General features: G+C 38.6%; 1 protein-coding gene across 1 annotated transcript in view; it reads right to left on the bottom strand.

Moving 5' to 3' along the window:
• Positions 1 to 15,267, bottom strand: part of eng (endoglin) — a 43,267-nt gene that overhangs the window by 24,681 nt on the left and 3,319 nt on the right. The window contains exon 3 of the mRNA XM_073860352.1: positions 4,060 to 4,193. Within this exon, the coding sequence (XP_073716453.1) occupies positions 4,060 to 4,193 (134 nt within the window). The remainder of the gene's footprint in view (positions 1 to 4,059; positions 4,194 to 15,267) is intronic.

Here is a 15,267-nt window from a genome sequence, read left to right as displayed (position 1 = left end):
TTGCCGCAAGTTCATTCAAAACGTTCAAGCGTCCTACACTGTTAACCCTCATGTTGTTTTAACCCAAATAAATAAGTACACTTAACCTAAACCCTGAAAAATGTCCTCCATTATGCAAGTTTTTAAGTTTAATGCACGAATTGCATTCAACAAGAAATTTTGAGTTGAATCAACTTATTTTAGCAAATTTAAAGGGGCCATGGCATGAAAATGAGACTTTTTCCATGTTTAAGTGCTATAATTGGGTCCCCAGTGCTTCTATCAACCTAGAAAATGTGAAAAAGATCAACCCAGTAACTTAGTTTTGGTAAACCATAAAAATAGGTCGTTGAAATTTGTCCCTCTTTATGATGTCATAAGGAGCTCTTATTAGGATAATACCGCCCCCTTAATCTGCACTATCCAATCACAGCACTGCCATTTAGTGCAGAGAAAGAGAAAAAAATAATTCACAGCACAATTGAGTTTCAATTACAACAAATCACCATCATTGTGATCAGTGTTTGCACTTCATCAGCTCATTTGCATTTTAAAGAACACACACAAAACGACACATTCTTGCACACACCAACAAAGTGTCAATTTTAACATGTTATAATAAATTATTTATATGGAATTTTAAGCATACTTCACATATGTGCTCTGGGGACACCAAAGATTTATTTGACATCTTAAAAAAATCTTGTGCCATGGGCCCTTTAAGTATCTGGATTTGAAAATGTTACCCATCCTGCATTGCAGCATGCATAAATTAACTGCTACTGTTATACGTGTTATATAACAAGTGTTGTTTTGCTGTTTGTTTTTCATCATTTATACTACTGCAGTTGTTTTTTGTAGCTTATTATTTTTGAGGTAAAGTGCAGGAGCTCATCTTTTCACTTCACAGGATTTGATTACTGTCACCATTATTGAGATTTGTGTCTTCAGTGTTGAGGTCTCTGTGTGAAGTTTACACCTGTGTTTACTTGATGTTACCTTTGCTTTGCAAGGCATCATCTTTTTTTGACAGGCAAAGATTGCAGAGTGTCTCTTAACATTACAAGTTTTATAAAACTAAGGTAAAATAAGTTTAGCATATTGTTTACTGACCATTTATAGAAAAGAAAATGTTTAGTTAATCAAACAAGCCTGTTCAGCAATTTTAAGTAGATTTAACTTAAAATTACTTGTTTGTTTAACTTAAAATTACTTGTTTGTTTAAGAAATGTTTTGAGGGCAGTGAGTTATCCTATGTTTTTTAAGTAGAATCAACTCGTCTGGGCTTACAGCCAGTGGCGCCCCCAAGGGGGGGCCAGGGGGGGCCGCGGCCCCCCCATAAAAGTCACTGGCCCCCCCAGTGGCGCCCCCAAACAGAATGAGATTTAAAAAATTTTTTTTTTTTTTTTTGAGATTTTTAGATTGAAATAATAGTAGTAATATATATTCATTAAAATGTACACTAAAAGCTATGTAAAAAAATAAAATACATTTGTATAATGTGTTTAATAGAATACAACCTTAACCCCTCCCCTCTCCTTTACCCGCGATTACGCGCAGCCGCACTATCATCCATGTGACGTACACGTGACGTCCTGTTCGCTCCTGTTCAGCCATTGCATGCATTACAGAAGAAACTCACAAACTAGTAAGTAAAACTCAGTTAATTCTAGGTTATATAAAGCATATTGTTTCAACTTAGATAATCACTGTCAGGGTTTAAATTGGGCTGGGGCCACCCGGGGCTAAACCCCGGCACCAGAGACGTCATGCCCATTCAAACTGACCCTTGGTTTTTGAGCCAACTGGATTTTGCATGCAACCTCAAAATCAAAGAAGCATCCATTAATCTGTTACTTGTCTTTTAATCTGTTTAATATGCGCAGTATTATCAATTCTGTGCTGCATCATTGTCACTTTCACTTGTCATTTTCGCCGCTTTGATCGTGTTAAATTTCTTTATTCTGGCGTCATCAGCCTCGGAGCGCGCTCACAAGCTTTGCTGTTGCATTTGGCTATCTGAGGAATTAAAACGTCTAAGAAACGCTCAGAACATTTCCAAACCCCAGGACAGTAATGTGCAGTTAACCTCCTCTGTGTAGAAAATGTATAGTTTAAAATATGACCGTCTGGACTTTATATTAGTAGAGATTTCTAGATTTATCTTCTTGGCACAACGCCAAAGTTCGCCAGAGTTCACAGGGGCGCAGAATCACACATGCTCACATACGAGGTACATTTAATGCAAAAGTCCGTTACTCTAATAATTTTATCTAAACATATTGTTTCAAATCGTTATTGAACATTAAAATCAATCACGTGGCTATAGCTTATGTCATTTTCGTTGTTTATGTACTTTATGGATTTAAAATTACATTAATTTCATAGGATAATGCAGTTGTTTTGCAAAATGCATTAATGACACAATTAGAAGTCATTAAACAAAACGTAAATAAACAAAACATGCCGTTTCAGATGTAAATATGATGCCAATATGTCATTAATACGATTGAATAGTATTTGATATAAAAGTTAGTCAACACTTTTGTTTTGGAGGTTTTTGCATGAAGGCTGGGGCGCTCAGCTTGTTACAAATGTAAGTGCCATAGAAAAGACTGAAGAATCTATAATATTTCGTTTGATGTCTGTGTATGCACACATTTCTGTGAGCTGTGCACACTGTGCCCCTTAATAAAATGGTGCATGACGCCCGTGCCCGGCACATAGGCTGAAGGTCTCGCTCTACTCTTGCCAGTGTACCCGCTGCGCTTGTGCATGTGCACTCACTGCCTGCGGTGGCGCGAAGGGAATAATGTGTTTCCATTCATTATGGGGCATACTCAACAAACGAGTAGATTACATACAAAGTCAATGCAAAGACGCAATGCCCAGACAGACGCGTCCTCGCAAGGGGCGATGCGAAATGCCAATGAAGCGAATTGGGCTGCGCAATTGCCGAAAACACGCTTTTCCCTTCAAACGCGTCTGTGTGTGTATGTGTATGTGTGTGTGTGTGTGTGAGAGAGAGAGAGAGAGAGAGAGACAGAGAGAGAGGTAAGACTAGAGACGTGTTAAGGACTAAAGTATGTCACTCGTTTAATTACAGTATGTTAACTGGATAACACTGGATATAACTCATTGTAATAAAATAATGTATTTTAAATACACAAATCAAACGATGATCGGTCGATACTCATCTTTGATAGATTAATACTATTCCACCATCTGATCTTTAAATTATTTGCAATTTTTATTTGTCTCTAGTAAATCATATACTAGTAATAAATAAGAACAACTATACAAGTAGCATTAAAAGCAATGGGAAAACTGTTGACCATTAGATTCAGGCATAATAATTTTTTTAATTGTGCCACCCTAAGATTTGTACTGGCCCCTTTGTGCCCCCCCATGAAAACAATCCTGGGGGCGCCACTGCTTACAGCGAACTACTCGCGAATAGCGGGATTTATATGCTTAATTCGTGTTTGGTGTAAAGTCACTGTAAGAAGAATACTGATGGAAACGCTGGTATCTTCTTGACTAATCCTGTAATTAACACGAGTGTGTGTTTAAAGTGAAAGCAGGACTGATGCTGAAACATTGTTGTAGTTTGACTGAGTATTGCATCATGGTTAATGGCTCACTAATGGTCTGTGTTGGTCTTTCTCAACCCTGTGCGGTGTATCTAGACTCATCTCCAGGGAGCTGTTTACTATGGTGATGTATGATGTGCTTGAGCCCCGATGTTCTCATTCAAATGAGATGTCCTAACAGTTTACCAATAGCGTCATGGGAATCACTGCTAGTCATCTGGTATTCATTGAGCTTCACCTCCAGCACACAATTCTGCCCATGTGAAAACACATTGTGGCAGATCAGATGGCAATACTACGGTACGTCCATTGTATTTCTACAAAACAGCATGATGCATTTGTACTGTACATTTCACAAAAACTTTAAAAATGGTATCATGTCCAAAAAACCCACATTAGTTTAATGACAACCAACTGTGACGATTTCATTAAAGCCGATGCCAGCATTTCTTTCAAAAGCATTATAAATGTAATAGTGCAGGAATACCAGGCTAAGAATGTGAACTTGTTCTTTGTCCTTGGTAATGAAGTCCGTCCAGCATCCCAGAGGCATTTCCTGCAGGACGATCCAATCATTCCTATTTTCCTGTACATCCTTCGGTTCACAGACCGCATTGGCATCTAGAAAGGTTTGAAAAAGCACAGAGAGTTTGAGAAACGGTATTAGTTTGTGTTTCTGGATAATGTCCTGATAGCATGTTAATAAATGATGGTCAGTAGAATCCATGTCCTTCCTCAGGAAGACACAGGTCGGGTGTTATTTCCCGACCTATCAGAACAAAATCCAGACCTAAATGCTGATTTGCATGCAATGGTACGGCATAACACAATGGACAACTGGTCTGTATCAAGCCAAATGAGAATTCAGGGTTACTGGATCAAGAATCTTAACCCCGTCACCTCTGCTAATCTTAATCTACTCCTAACAACAGAGGGAAATGACCGTTTGATCTGAATGGTGTACAAGATACAGGTTCAGACTCAATAACATTCAGCCAACAAAAACCACAATGCTCAGAAAGAGATATTATCTCTACAGAAAACACAAAAACATGTTATCTAAAGAACATTCTTGTACTGTAAACACAAATCTGTCTAATCCAATAGTTTCTGAGAAAGCAATAATTAAAGTAAATGTATCAGATATCAGCAAAACCATTCAGTTTTAAGCAATTCCAGTGTGAGCAATTAATGTGATTTTTCAGTTCAAAATTAGGGCTGGGAAAAGATTAACCACAATTAACCGTATACAAAATAAAAAAAAAATTGTATAATATATGTGTGTGTAATTATTGTGTATATTTAAACACACACACATACATATATTCATATCAGATTTTTTTATTTATATATACATTTTTTTATTTATTTAAATCTGTCAATATTCTGTTTTAGATGAGGAAAAACAAATGTGTTATGGATGTGACAGAAAAAGAGCTTTTAGGAGATTACAAAATACTTTGTAGTAAATCTGTAAATGAAAATGCACAAATGAGAAGCAATAATACCCAACAAATAGAGAAGGGGTGGCGCTTCAAATGTTGACATTATCTATTAAAACATTTCAGAACAATGTATGATTTGCTGGAATCTGACAAAAAATGCACGTGTTTGAAGTTGATCGAGTCAGCAAAGTTAATTTTGAGAAAAATCTAGCTAAAGATTTTTGAAGTTTAAAAAAAAATCTCTGCATCCATACCTTAAAATCACTGTAAAACTAATAGATTTTGCACACAAAAACAATGAAAAAAATCTATATCAAAAATATTTTTTTTCTTTTTTCTTTCTTTTATTGTTTGATTGACATTGAGACAGACAGCTTTAAGATTAACTGTAATGCAAGGATATAATATAATCTTACACAATCTTACATAATCTTAATCTTATAATCCTATCAGATCCCTAACAGTTAATCAAACATTCACTTAAGACCTAACAGATTATATCGCATGAATTCTTGTCAAAACAGATATTTTAATACTGTAATTCTGTGTAGATGTCTATATATTGGAGTCACGCATCTGTGTGCATGCGTCAGATCTGTCTGTCTGCACAAGGGAGACCGTTTTCATGTCTCTCTTAATAACTCTTTTAATGTCAATCAGGTCATTTATAAGAAAGAAACCACTTTATAGATGTGACATTTCTCTGTTATGGATACCTGACTAACTACCTATGGAAAATAATGTGAGAAAAAGCGTTTGAACACTTAAACAGAAATCTGAGATATCATTATAGTTAAAAACGTCATTTTTTATGGTAATTCTGACATTTCCATTGTTTTAATATTCTTTAAAGGAACAGATGATTCAGATTCTGGTAAGGTTTTATAAAGTAAAAGACTCGTGTGACTAACAGACGCTCAAGCAGCAGGTAATCTTTCAGAAATGTTCGGCTCCTTCACAATCAACAGAGAGCACAAGAGGTCATACAGGAAACCTCGAGAAATGTTGGGACAACAGGAAGAGCCATGTTTAGACGTCAAGTGTACGGTGACGGCAGTCTAAGCGCAGGCTTTGTCCCGGCCAGACGAGAGACTTTTCAAGGATGTCACCAAATACTGAAGAAACTCATTGTACATATTTGGAGCCATGTGCTTCTCAATGTCTCTGGTGCTGCTTTTCAACATCAACCTGTTTACTGTAAAGCTTCATATACAGTATGCTTATCATAAAATCAGACGAGCAATGCAAAAATGAGAAATAAACACAAGACGCTTTTATATACATGAATGTACGAGAGCAAATGCTGTCGACTGTTTATCTGTGTTGATAGTCTCACGTGAGTCTCCACAGTTCAGAACCGGATGAAATACATCTCACAGAAGACATATAAATGGGATATAAATGGCGCTGGCGCTTGACCCACGAAACTCACCCGGAAATACCAGAGCTTCACTAAGCGTTTCTGTGTTAAATGAGCTATAAGCCGTGTTTATCTCTTTACATCAGAACCATCAATGACTCTTTCCCATGCAAAGAAATCTTTCAGACTGAAGATTTTCAATCAGTGGGAAACCATTTCTGTGAGATAAAACTAAGAGCCGCCCCATCCATCACTCAGCCTTCACTGGGACTCATTTGTTGTTTCTTTGCCCCCGCGTGCGCATTTGAGACGGGCTTCATTTTCGGTTTTGACCCCGAGGCCTTCATCTGGGCCAACACACAATCACAGAAGAGTGCCGGCGGGTAAAAGCGAAAGTCACAGTCGAATTGCTTAACGCTGGAAAACACGCGCACGCAGCCGTACCAACAAACAGATGAAATGCATTTCTACCATTACCAGCTGGGAGAAGGTCGGATTTCAGATGAAAGATTCGAATTTTCCATTTTTGCAAAAATGATTCAAATCAATCACAGCAGCTTTCTAAAGTTTCACAGCACAACAAATATTTCCTCAGATCATGCTGAGATTTCATACAGCTGTATCAGATACGTAAAGACACACCTGGAAAACTTGTGTGATCATGTTTATATATCACCCCTACAAAACTAACTAAAGCACATTTACAGAGAATGGACAGAAGGGTCAAAAAGTCAAAGACATCATGAACTGTTTCTCACCAAATCACTTCCTGTTTTTAAAAACAGTTGATGTTACATTTCAGATGTACTGCAGTAATAAGACACTTTCTTACTGGAAGTCCAAGAATCTTTCAAGAAAATGTTTTAAGAAACACGCTGAACTGGCAATAAAGAATCACATCCTGGAATCTGATCTCATATCCTGTTATGAGTCTGATCTGAGGTCAGAGATGTCGTGCTCCTCTTTAACCTGCGGGAATCTGTTTCCTGTACATAAATAACTCAACATCAAATATATCCCGTCCTCACAATAATAAGAGCAAATACATTTGTTGAGGTTTATTTGTTTTGGTTAGAACAACACAGACGTGTAAATAAATATACGGCTTCTGTAGGAAAGACCTTTCTGTTATATAAATAGATTTCAGGAAGCACAGATTCTGCGCTCTTGATTGGTTTCCTCAGCAAATATTTGCACAACATGTATGGACGCATTATATTATAGCATTAGTCAGACAATAAAAATGAAATGAAAAATGAAAATTGCACATTTATATATATATATATATATTAAACAGCCCATGTAACTGTGTGAATTTATCTTAATGTATCATTTTAAAAATATTTCATATCACAACATTTATTGCTGTATTTGAAGGCAAGGAACTTAAAATTCTTTGATTCTTTCTTCTGTAAGAGTCAGACGATTTGGGGAGTCTGATGAAAGTGTTTTGCAGGCCAGGACGGAAGAGAGGCGGTGAAACGGTGAGGTGGGCCGGGCACAGAGAGAGAGGAAGAGAGAGAGGTCAAGGGCTGCTCCGTACACCTATTGTCCCAGCGTTTCCTCGGCCGCAGACTGAGGCCTAACCATCCACAGGAAGACAAACAAACCCGTATCAGCGGCGCGCAGAGGCGTGCGGTGTCCCCTGGCCTCTAACCCCCGCGGCTGCCCTGAATCCCGCCTGATCGCAAATCCCCAAAGATTCATCTCGCTATCATCGCAGTGACGAGTCTCTGCGGTTTGCGGTGTCAGCCGTTCTAATGAAGCCCAAAGGAGGCGCGAGTTCAGACAGACGACTCGGGCAGGACTTCTGGAGACGGCCTGTCTTTGTCTAGGTCCGTTTAATCCTCCGGGAGCCGACTGTCGGCCATCTCATCCAGTCGGAAATAAACAGAGAAACAAACGGAGTGTGGGGCAGATTTTAAACACACTGCCCTGTTTCTAACCCCACTGTATACACACTTAATGTAGATATCTCAAAGATACTGAATGCTTACAGTCTGTGAAAACTCAGCTGAAGTCATTTTTTATTGTGATTTATAAATAAAATCTTTCTACGTAATCTAAAGAACATTCAAGTTTTTGGTGCACGTGTGTACCGAATGCAATCAAATCCGAGTTCCCACACAAACGTTTTAAGTGGCGGACTGCAAGTTTGTTTAGCAAAGCTGCTAATGACGAACGTGTTTACTATCCCGTCACCATACTTTTTCATAGTTTTTCTACGTAAACACGCACTAGACAGACGTGTTTGACTGTTACACAAGGTTCTCACATCTTTTACTGTGTCGAGTTTTAAAAATGTCAACTTTTATACGTAGTGCAGCTTGTCAATGTTTTCTTTGCAGTCAGCATGACAATATCTGTTATTTCCAATAGAAAGTATTTTCAATAGAAAGTAGCTGTAAAGTGTAAATGTAACTAGATTACGCCATTACGTAATAAGCATATCAGTGATGTCATCAGCACTTCATATTCAACCTTTATAATGGTGTTTCTCATTTAAGGCATTCATCCTTCACAGAAGTAATACACATGGCTCCATCTGAGGGCAATTAATGAGATTTTATAAGAAAAATATCAATATTTAAAACTTTACAAACCAAAATAACTAGCTTCTGGACATGCATTCACGAGAGAGCACATGTTCAGTGTATGACGTATCGTACGAGACGTAGTGGAAATGAGACGAGTCGCTACGTCCTACGCTGAAACCAGCTATAGACGCGTGGATTATATCCTCTGTGAAGGATGGATGGACTTTTTGAGATTTAAATCAGAAGCACCATTTACTACCATTATAAACTTGGAGCAGCCAGGACATTTTCTAATATACCGTATTTTCCAGAGTGGCAAAAGTGCCACTTTTTTCATAGTTTGGCTGGTCTTGCGACTTCTAGTCAGGTGCGACTTGTATGTAAAAATGATTTCATATGAACCAAGAGAAACCATTACCGTCTACAGCCGCGAGAGTCCGCTATATGCTGCTCCTGTATTTATGTAATTCAATGGATTCAGTGATGCGGAATGACTTCAGAAGCTCGGTGAACTTGATTTGGCTTGTTGTGTTAATTTAGCTTATTCAGCCTCCCAGGTATGTTCGATACGCTATTGTGATCGGTGAATAAATGGTAATGTTACGTTAACATGTACGAACACCTATTCAGCTTGCTTTTCTGTGTGCAATTGTTTAGTTGAATAACTTGCCTTTCCAAATGAAATATCTGTTCTTGGGTTTAGATTTTGTGAAATCATTTTCTAAATAAACGCGAATTATAGTCCACTGTGACTTATATATGTTTTTTCCTCTTCAAAACGCATTTTTGACTGATGCGAAAATCATATACATCAAGGACGGCTCATAGGCAGGGGTGCACATAACTTTGTTTGTCCTGGTTATCAAAGGAGCACCTGGAGATGTTTCTTGGTACTCACACTATTCATGACATAGACATCCTACATGCTGTCATCATCACTAATCTCTTTGGTTTAAACATGGTAGATGATGATGTACATCAAATAAAACATGCCTGGTTATTGTTTTTCACCCATGTAAGTTATGTAACAAAATTCCAGCAATGCTGGTCTGCAACAGTGCCTTAAACCTCATTCACACAGACCTCTGGTCCCAGAAAATACCCGTAAAATTGCCAGACAAGCGTCTGTGTGAACAAAAACTCGTTCCGTTAATGTTCTGGGATCGTTGCCGGAAAGAGGACCTAGTAAGATACGCGGGTAACCCTCTGTGTGAACAAGAATGCCGTAAAGGGCGTGTCAAAGTGAGGACGCGCGCGTCATCATCACAACACAAGTTATGGTTCAGCTCCTTACAACGACAGATAACATGCATATAAAAATTCACCACGAGAAATGTTGCAAACTAGATTGAAGCAGTTTTCAGGAAATGATATATGAGACGCATAAACAATGACGCACGTGCCGTAGTGAGGACGCGCGTGTCATGGCAACATGAAGTTGGTTCAACTCTTTAAAATGAGGGATTTACAACATTCACGACGAGAAATGTCAGCATACTAGACTGAAGCAGATATCAGGTAAGTTAGCTCGTTACTTACTGCGTTGAAACGGAGATCATTCGGCAGCATAAAAGAATATCGCGTCACGTGCTCATTTGAGCTATAATAAACGAAAATACCCGCATGTCATCCCAACGAGATATATTGTTCAGCTCCTGAAAATGCGGGTTTTAAATGCATATAAACAATCACGATGAGAAATGTCTGAAAACTGTATCAAAGCAGAAATCAGGGAGCTTGTCAAATATCCACTCTGAAGCTGAGATCATTCACCAGCATAGAACTGTGCATTCACGCGCTACTTTGTAGTCTTATCATAAACAAAAATGCACGCGAGTTGTTTCTGGAGAGAGAAATAATATATAATATGCAAACTTCAGACGCTGCGTGGAAGAGAGGGCGGGACTTTCAACATGTCACGTGTCTTTCCGGGACCATCAGATGCCGTGTAATCTTGGCAGTGTGAACGAACAAAAACTCTAACTATTCCGGAAAAATCCAGGTTGCATTTTACGTGTATTTTACGGAATTTCTGTGTGAAAAGGGCTTTATAGAGCAGTGTCTGGTGCACATTTTTCAGTTTAATTGCAATCCACACCTGTGCACCAAATTACAGCCCCCTGCAGATAGGTGAGTAAGTAAATCATGGGGTAATTTTTATTTTTGGCTGAACTATCCATTTAATATTGACTGAAATTGACTTGAAATCAGTATATAATAAAACTTTATGATTATGAGACTTTACACATTTAAAGTTTTATCCTCACAGCTGTGTGAAGCACCACTGGATGAATTCAACCAGAAACACCAAAACATTTAAGAACACCTCAGCATGTCCTACTACATCATTTATCAAATTACAAAAAGACGTTTATAACTATTGAATTTAAAAGCACTCTTAAATACATAAAGTCATGCAAATCTGTTATTATTAAATTATACATCATTGAAAATATGCTTTCTACACGCATACTATGAGATACTGTATGTATATAAAACAAAAAATATGAGGCTTTTACTTAAAATATGTGTTGTGATTTGTAGATTGTCAACATTTCTCCACTAATAAAATTCGCCATCTGATGACTGTGCTTTACAGATATATTTATATATATATATATATAAAGAGCAGATTTATCACCACATTCACGTCACCAGGGGTAAAAGATTTGATCTGACAGGGCAATGGACATCGATTGGGTCACAAATCTGCAGATTCTGGGGATCTCAGGGCTCAGGACGTCTTAAAGTGCTATCATCAGCATCTCTACCCATCACACTAGTGATGTTACAGGTGTGTCAATGAACCGTCTTCATGCAAACACCTACAGTCCTCACAAAGAAAGACATGAGCTGAGTTCACCTTTAAACACTTTAAAGTAGTTTTGCTTGTTTAATATCTGTCTGTATGAGATCCAGCACAACAGCAGATGAATGAACGCACGACAGGCACTTTCTTTCTCTTCTCAAATAAAAAAGCTGCCTCAGCTTTCTCTAAACGCTATTTAAATACTTGCATTTGCTTGCAATTTTTATTGCATCGCCTGGCGCTTTTCATTCCGAGAGCGCCTTCCAAGCTTTCTTTGTCACAGGTCGCTTGCAGAAGGATTTATGATATACAAAATCCTGAATCTGTGCGCATACACATTGATTCCTAACAATTATTCCAACATACCTATTGGGTATTGCAAGTTCTCACATGTCCGCACCGTGCAGGGAATACAAAGCAGGAATATTTTAACTGGATAAATAATGAGATATTTCTGATGCTCCTCACAGAGAGCTAATCTACGTTCTCTACCTTCATTAACACAGCGGTTCTGGGAGGAGAGACTCATTTAACAGAGACTGTTAGCAGATGGAGGTAACCCCATCTAAATACACAGGAGGGGCGTCTAATCACTCAAATCTGATGTCGATTCACACAACATATGCTTCTTAAAACATCAGCGGACCTGCAGACGCCTCTCGCTCTGGTGCTGATGATTCTGACCCCATTTCATGACTCAATACCAACAACGCTGCTGCCAACAAACCTGCCAGTAAATGAGAAGATAATTGCTGGTGATTATGACAAATGCAGAGTATGATAACTGATGTCTGTCTGCATGTCTCGGTCCCTCACGAGCAACATGTGTTTGTTCAGACTCTTCTGAGAAATCTTGTGTCTGCTTCAGCTGTGTATGAGCTCATGTTGCTCACCTCGTTACCCGTTATGTTCACCCGGTTATGTTTTTCTGGGTGTTAGGTCAGTAAGATGGTCAGCATGTCTGTCTGATGCTAACCAGCCATTCAAGAGTCACGGCACGACCGGTCAGAACGAGAGACCTGCCGCCGAGACAGATGAGACGAGAGACGTCCACAGGGACAGACAGACATTACAACTAAGAAAGAAATGTACCCGACCCGAATCACTTTTTACCCGACAGGCTCGGGTTTTCGGATCTAAGTGTACCCGTGAAGACCTCTACGACACAAAGCTTTACAATCGCAATAAGAGAGGAAAAGTTTTTGAACCGAAGTCAAAATGAAGTCAAACATTTACGTCATACACATCACTGGACTTTTTGTGCGTAATTTATTATTTGGGAAAATATATTTGTCCTCATCATTAAATTGTAATAACTTGCTCCACCTCCAAATTTTTCTGTTTAGTTGACCTTTTTTTTTGGATGACCTAGTTAAGGCGGTAGGGTTTCCCAGCTTAGGCGGGCCACCCGAACTGCAAAGTGCTGCAGAAACCCTGAATATATTGTGTTTTATAGCGAGACACACAAAACATTTGAGGGTGAGACTAGATTATAATGCACAACTTTAACATAAATTTAAAAAATGGGCTTCTGAACAAATCTCAATGGATATAAAAAGAAGAAGAGAGCAGATGTTATGAGTCGATACTATACAGTGATACAGAGATAAAGCTATATAGAGTTGAACTGGAATAACACAGTGCTCTCCAACATATTTATGTATTACATGTTTTTATATTAGCTTGGCTTCTATTTTGTATGCTAATATTTTAAACAATGATAAAACATATCAACAAGTAAAACTAAAAGGATAACAAAAAAGTTTTGAGTAGACAAAAGTATGCTCATAAAAAGGTTGGAGAGCCCAGAAATAACTCAACATATGTAGTGATAACTGTGTGTGTGTGTGTGTGTGTGTGTGTGTGTGTGTGTGTGTGTGTGTGTGTGTGTGTGTGTGTGTGTGTGTGTGTGTGTGTGTGTGTGTGTGTGTGTGTGTGTGTGTGTGTGTGTGTGTTTCTATCTTTAATAAGATCAAACACTAATTTAACAACTACAAGAAATAAACTTCAAACTGCAATAGGTGAACAATGAATCACAAAGATCATTTTAATCTGTGAATCGGACTAAATGAACAAATGTGAACAAGAACGAGAAAAAAACAAAGCAGTGACAGGAAAGCAAAAAACAGATTGTTAATTGCGAGTGCGAGATAGAAATCGGTCTCCATGCGGTCGCGTCACTGGGTCTCAATGCCACCCAGACCAGCCGGCGGTCCCTCAGTATGAGGAAGTGCCTCATTTAAACGCTACACGCCATATTTAACACAGGGGATTTTTTCCGCTGTTTGCCGTCATTGTGCTGTTTTCACCAAGGAATCGTCTGTCTCTCTTAAGTCTGTCTCTCTCTGTCTGTCTCTCTCAGTCTGTCTGTCTCGGTCTGTCTCTCTTAAGTCTGTCTCTCTTAAGTCTGTCTGTCTCTCTCTGTCTGTCTCTCTTAAGTCTGTCTCTTTGGTCTGTCTCTCTTAGTCTGTGTGTCTGTCTCTCTCTTTCTCTTTCTTTCTTTCTTTCTCTCGCTCTCTCTCTCAGTCATGATGTACAATAATGAAACTATAACTACTGTAATATCAGCTAGTTTCATAACAAGTCCTACTTTGATTTCGATTCACAGACTGAAAAGATCTTTGTGATTTATTGTTTGTGTATTGCAGTTTGTAGTTTATTTCTTGTATTATTGCATCCTTAAAAATGATTTCAACTAACAAAACTGTTAGCAAACCCAACTTTAATGGTTCCATGTGAATGAAACTGAAATTGGAGGATACTTTTAAAAACAGCCCTTTGGGTATATGGCTCTGCTCACTACCAATACAAACATCTGTCTGTCTGTGTCTCTGTCTGTCTGTCTGTGTCTCTGTCTGTCTGTCTGTCTGTCTGTCTGTCTGTCTGTCTGTCTGTCTGTCTGTCTGTCTGTCTGTCTGTCTCTTTGTCTGTCTCTTTGTCTGTCTCTTTGTCTGTCTCTTTGTCTGTCTCTTTGTCTGTCTCTTTGTCTGTCTGTCTGTCTGTCTGTCTGTCTGTCTGTTTGTTTGTTTCTTGGTCTGTCTGTCTGTCTGTCTGTCTATCTCTCTATCTATCTGTCTCTTTGTCTTTATGTCTGTCTGTCTCTGTGTCTTTATGTCTGTCTGTCTCTTTGTCTGTCTGTCTCTTTGTCTTTATGTCTGTCTGTCTGTCTGTCTGTCTGTCTGTCTGTCTGTCTGTCTGTCTGTCTGTCTGTCTGCCTGTCTGTTTCTTTGTCTGTCTGTCTGTCTGTCTGTCTGTCTGTCTCTCTGTCTTTATGTCTGGCTGTCTGTTTCTTTGTCTGTCTGTCTATTTGTCTTTATTTGTCTTTATTTGTCTCTTGTAGGGCTGCACGATAAATCGCATGTGTTAATCATGCGCATCTTGTCAGTAAATTTGGTTCCTTGATAAGTAATAAATGGTCATCATCTGCGTTTAGATGGAGTGTCATTTACTACACAAAGCTGTTGTTCACTGACAAGCTGGGCCATATTGCATACATATAGCAGGCGATACGTCTGCGATAATTAATGCAAAATTGCCCAGCTTA

This window comes from Misgurnus anguillicaudatus, chromosome 22 (genome assembly GCF_027580225.2).
Source record: "Misgurnus anguillicaudatus chromosome 22, ASM2758022v2, whole genome shotgun sequence".
Classification (NCBI taxonomy): Eukaryota; Metazoa; Chordata; class Actinopteri; order Cypriniformes; family Cobitidae; genus Misgurnus; species Misgurnus anguillicaudatus.
Note: the sequence above shows the minus strand (reverse complement) of the source record. Positions and strands in the feature narration are given on the sequence as shown.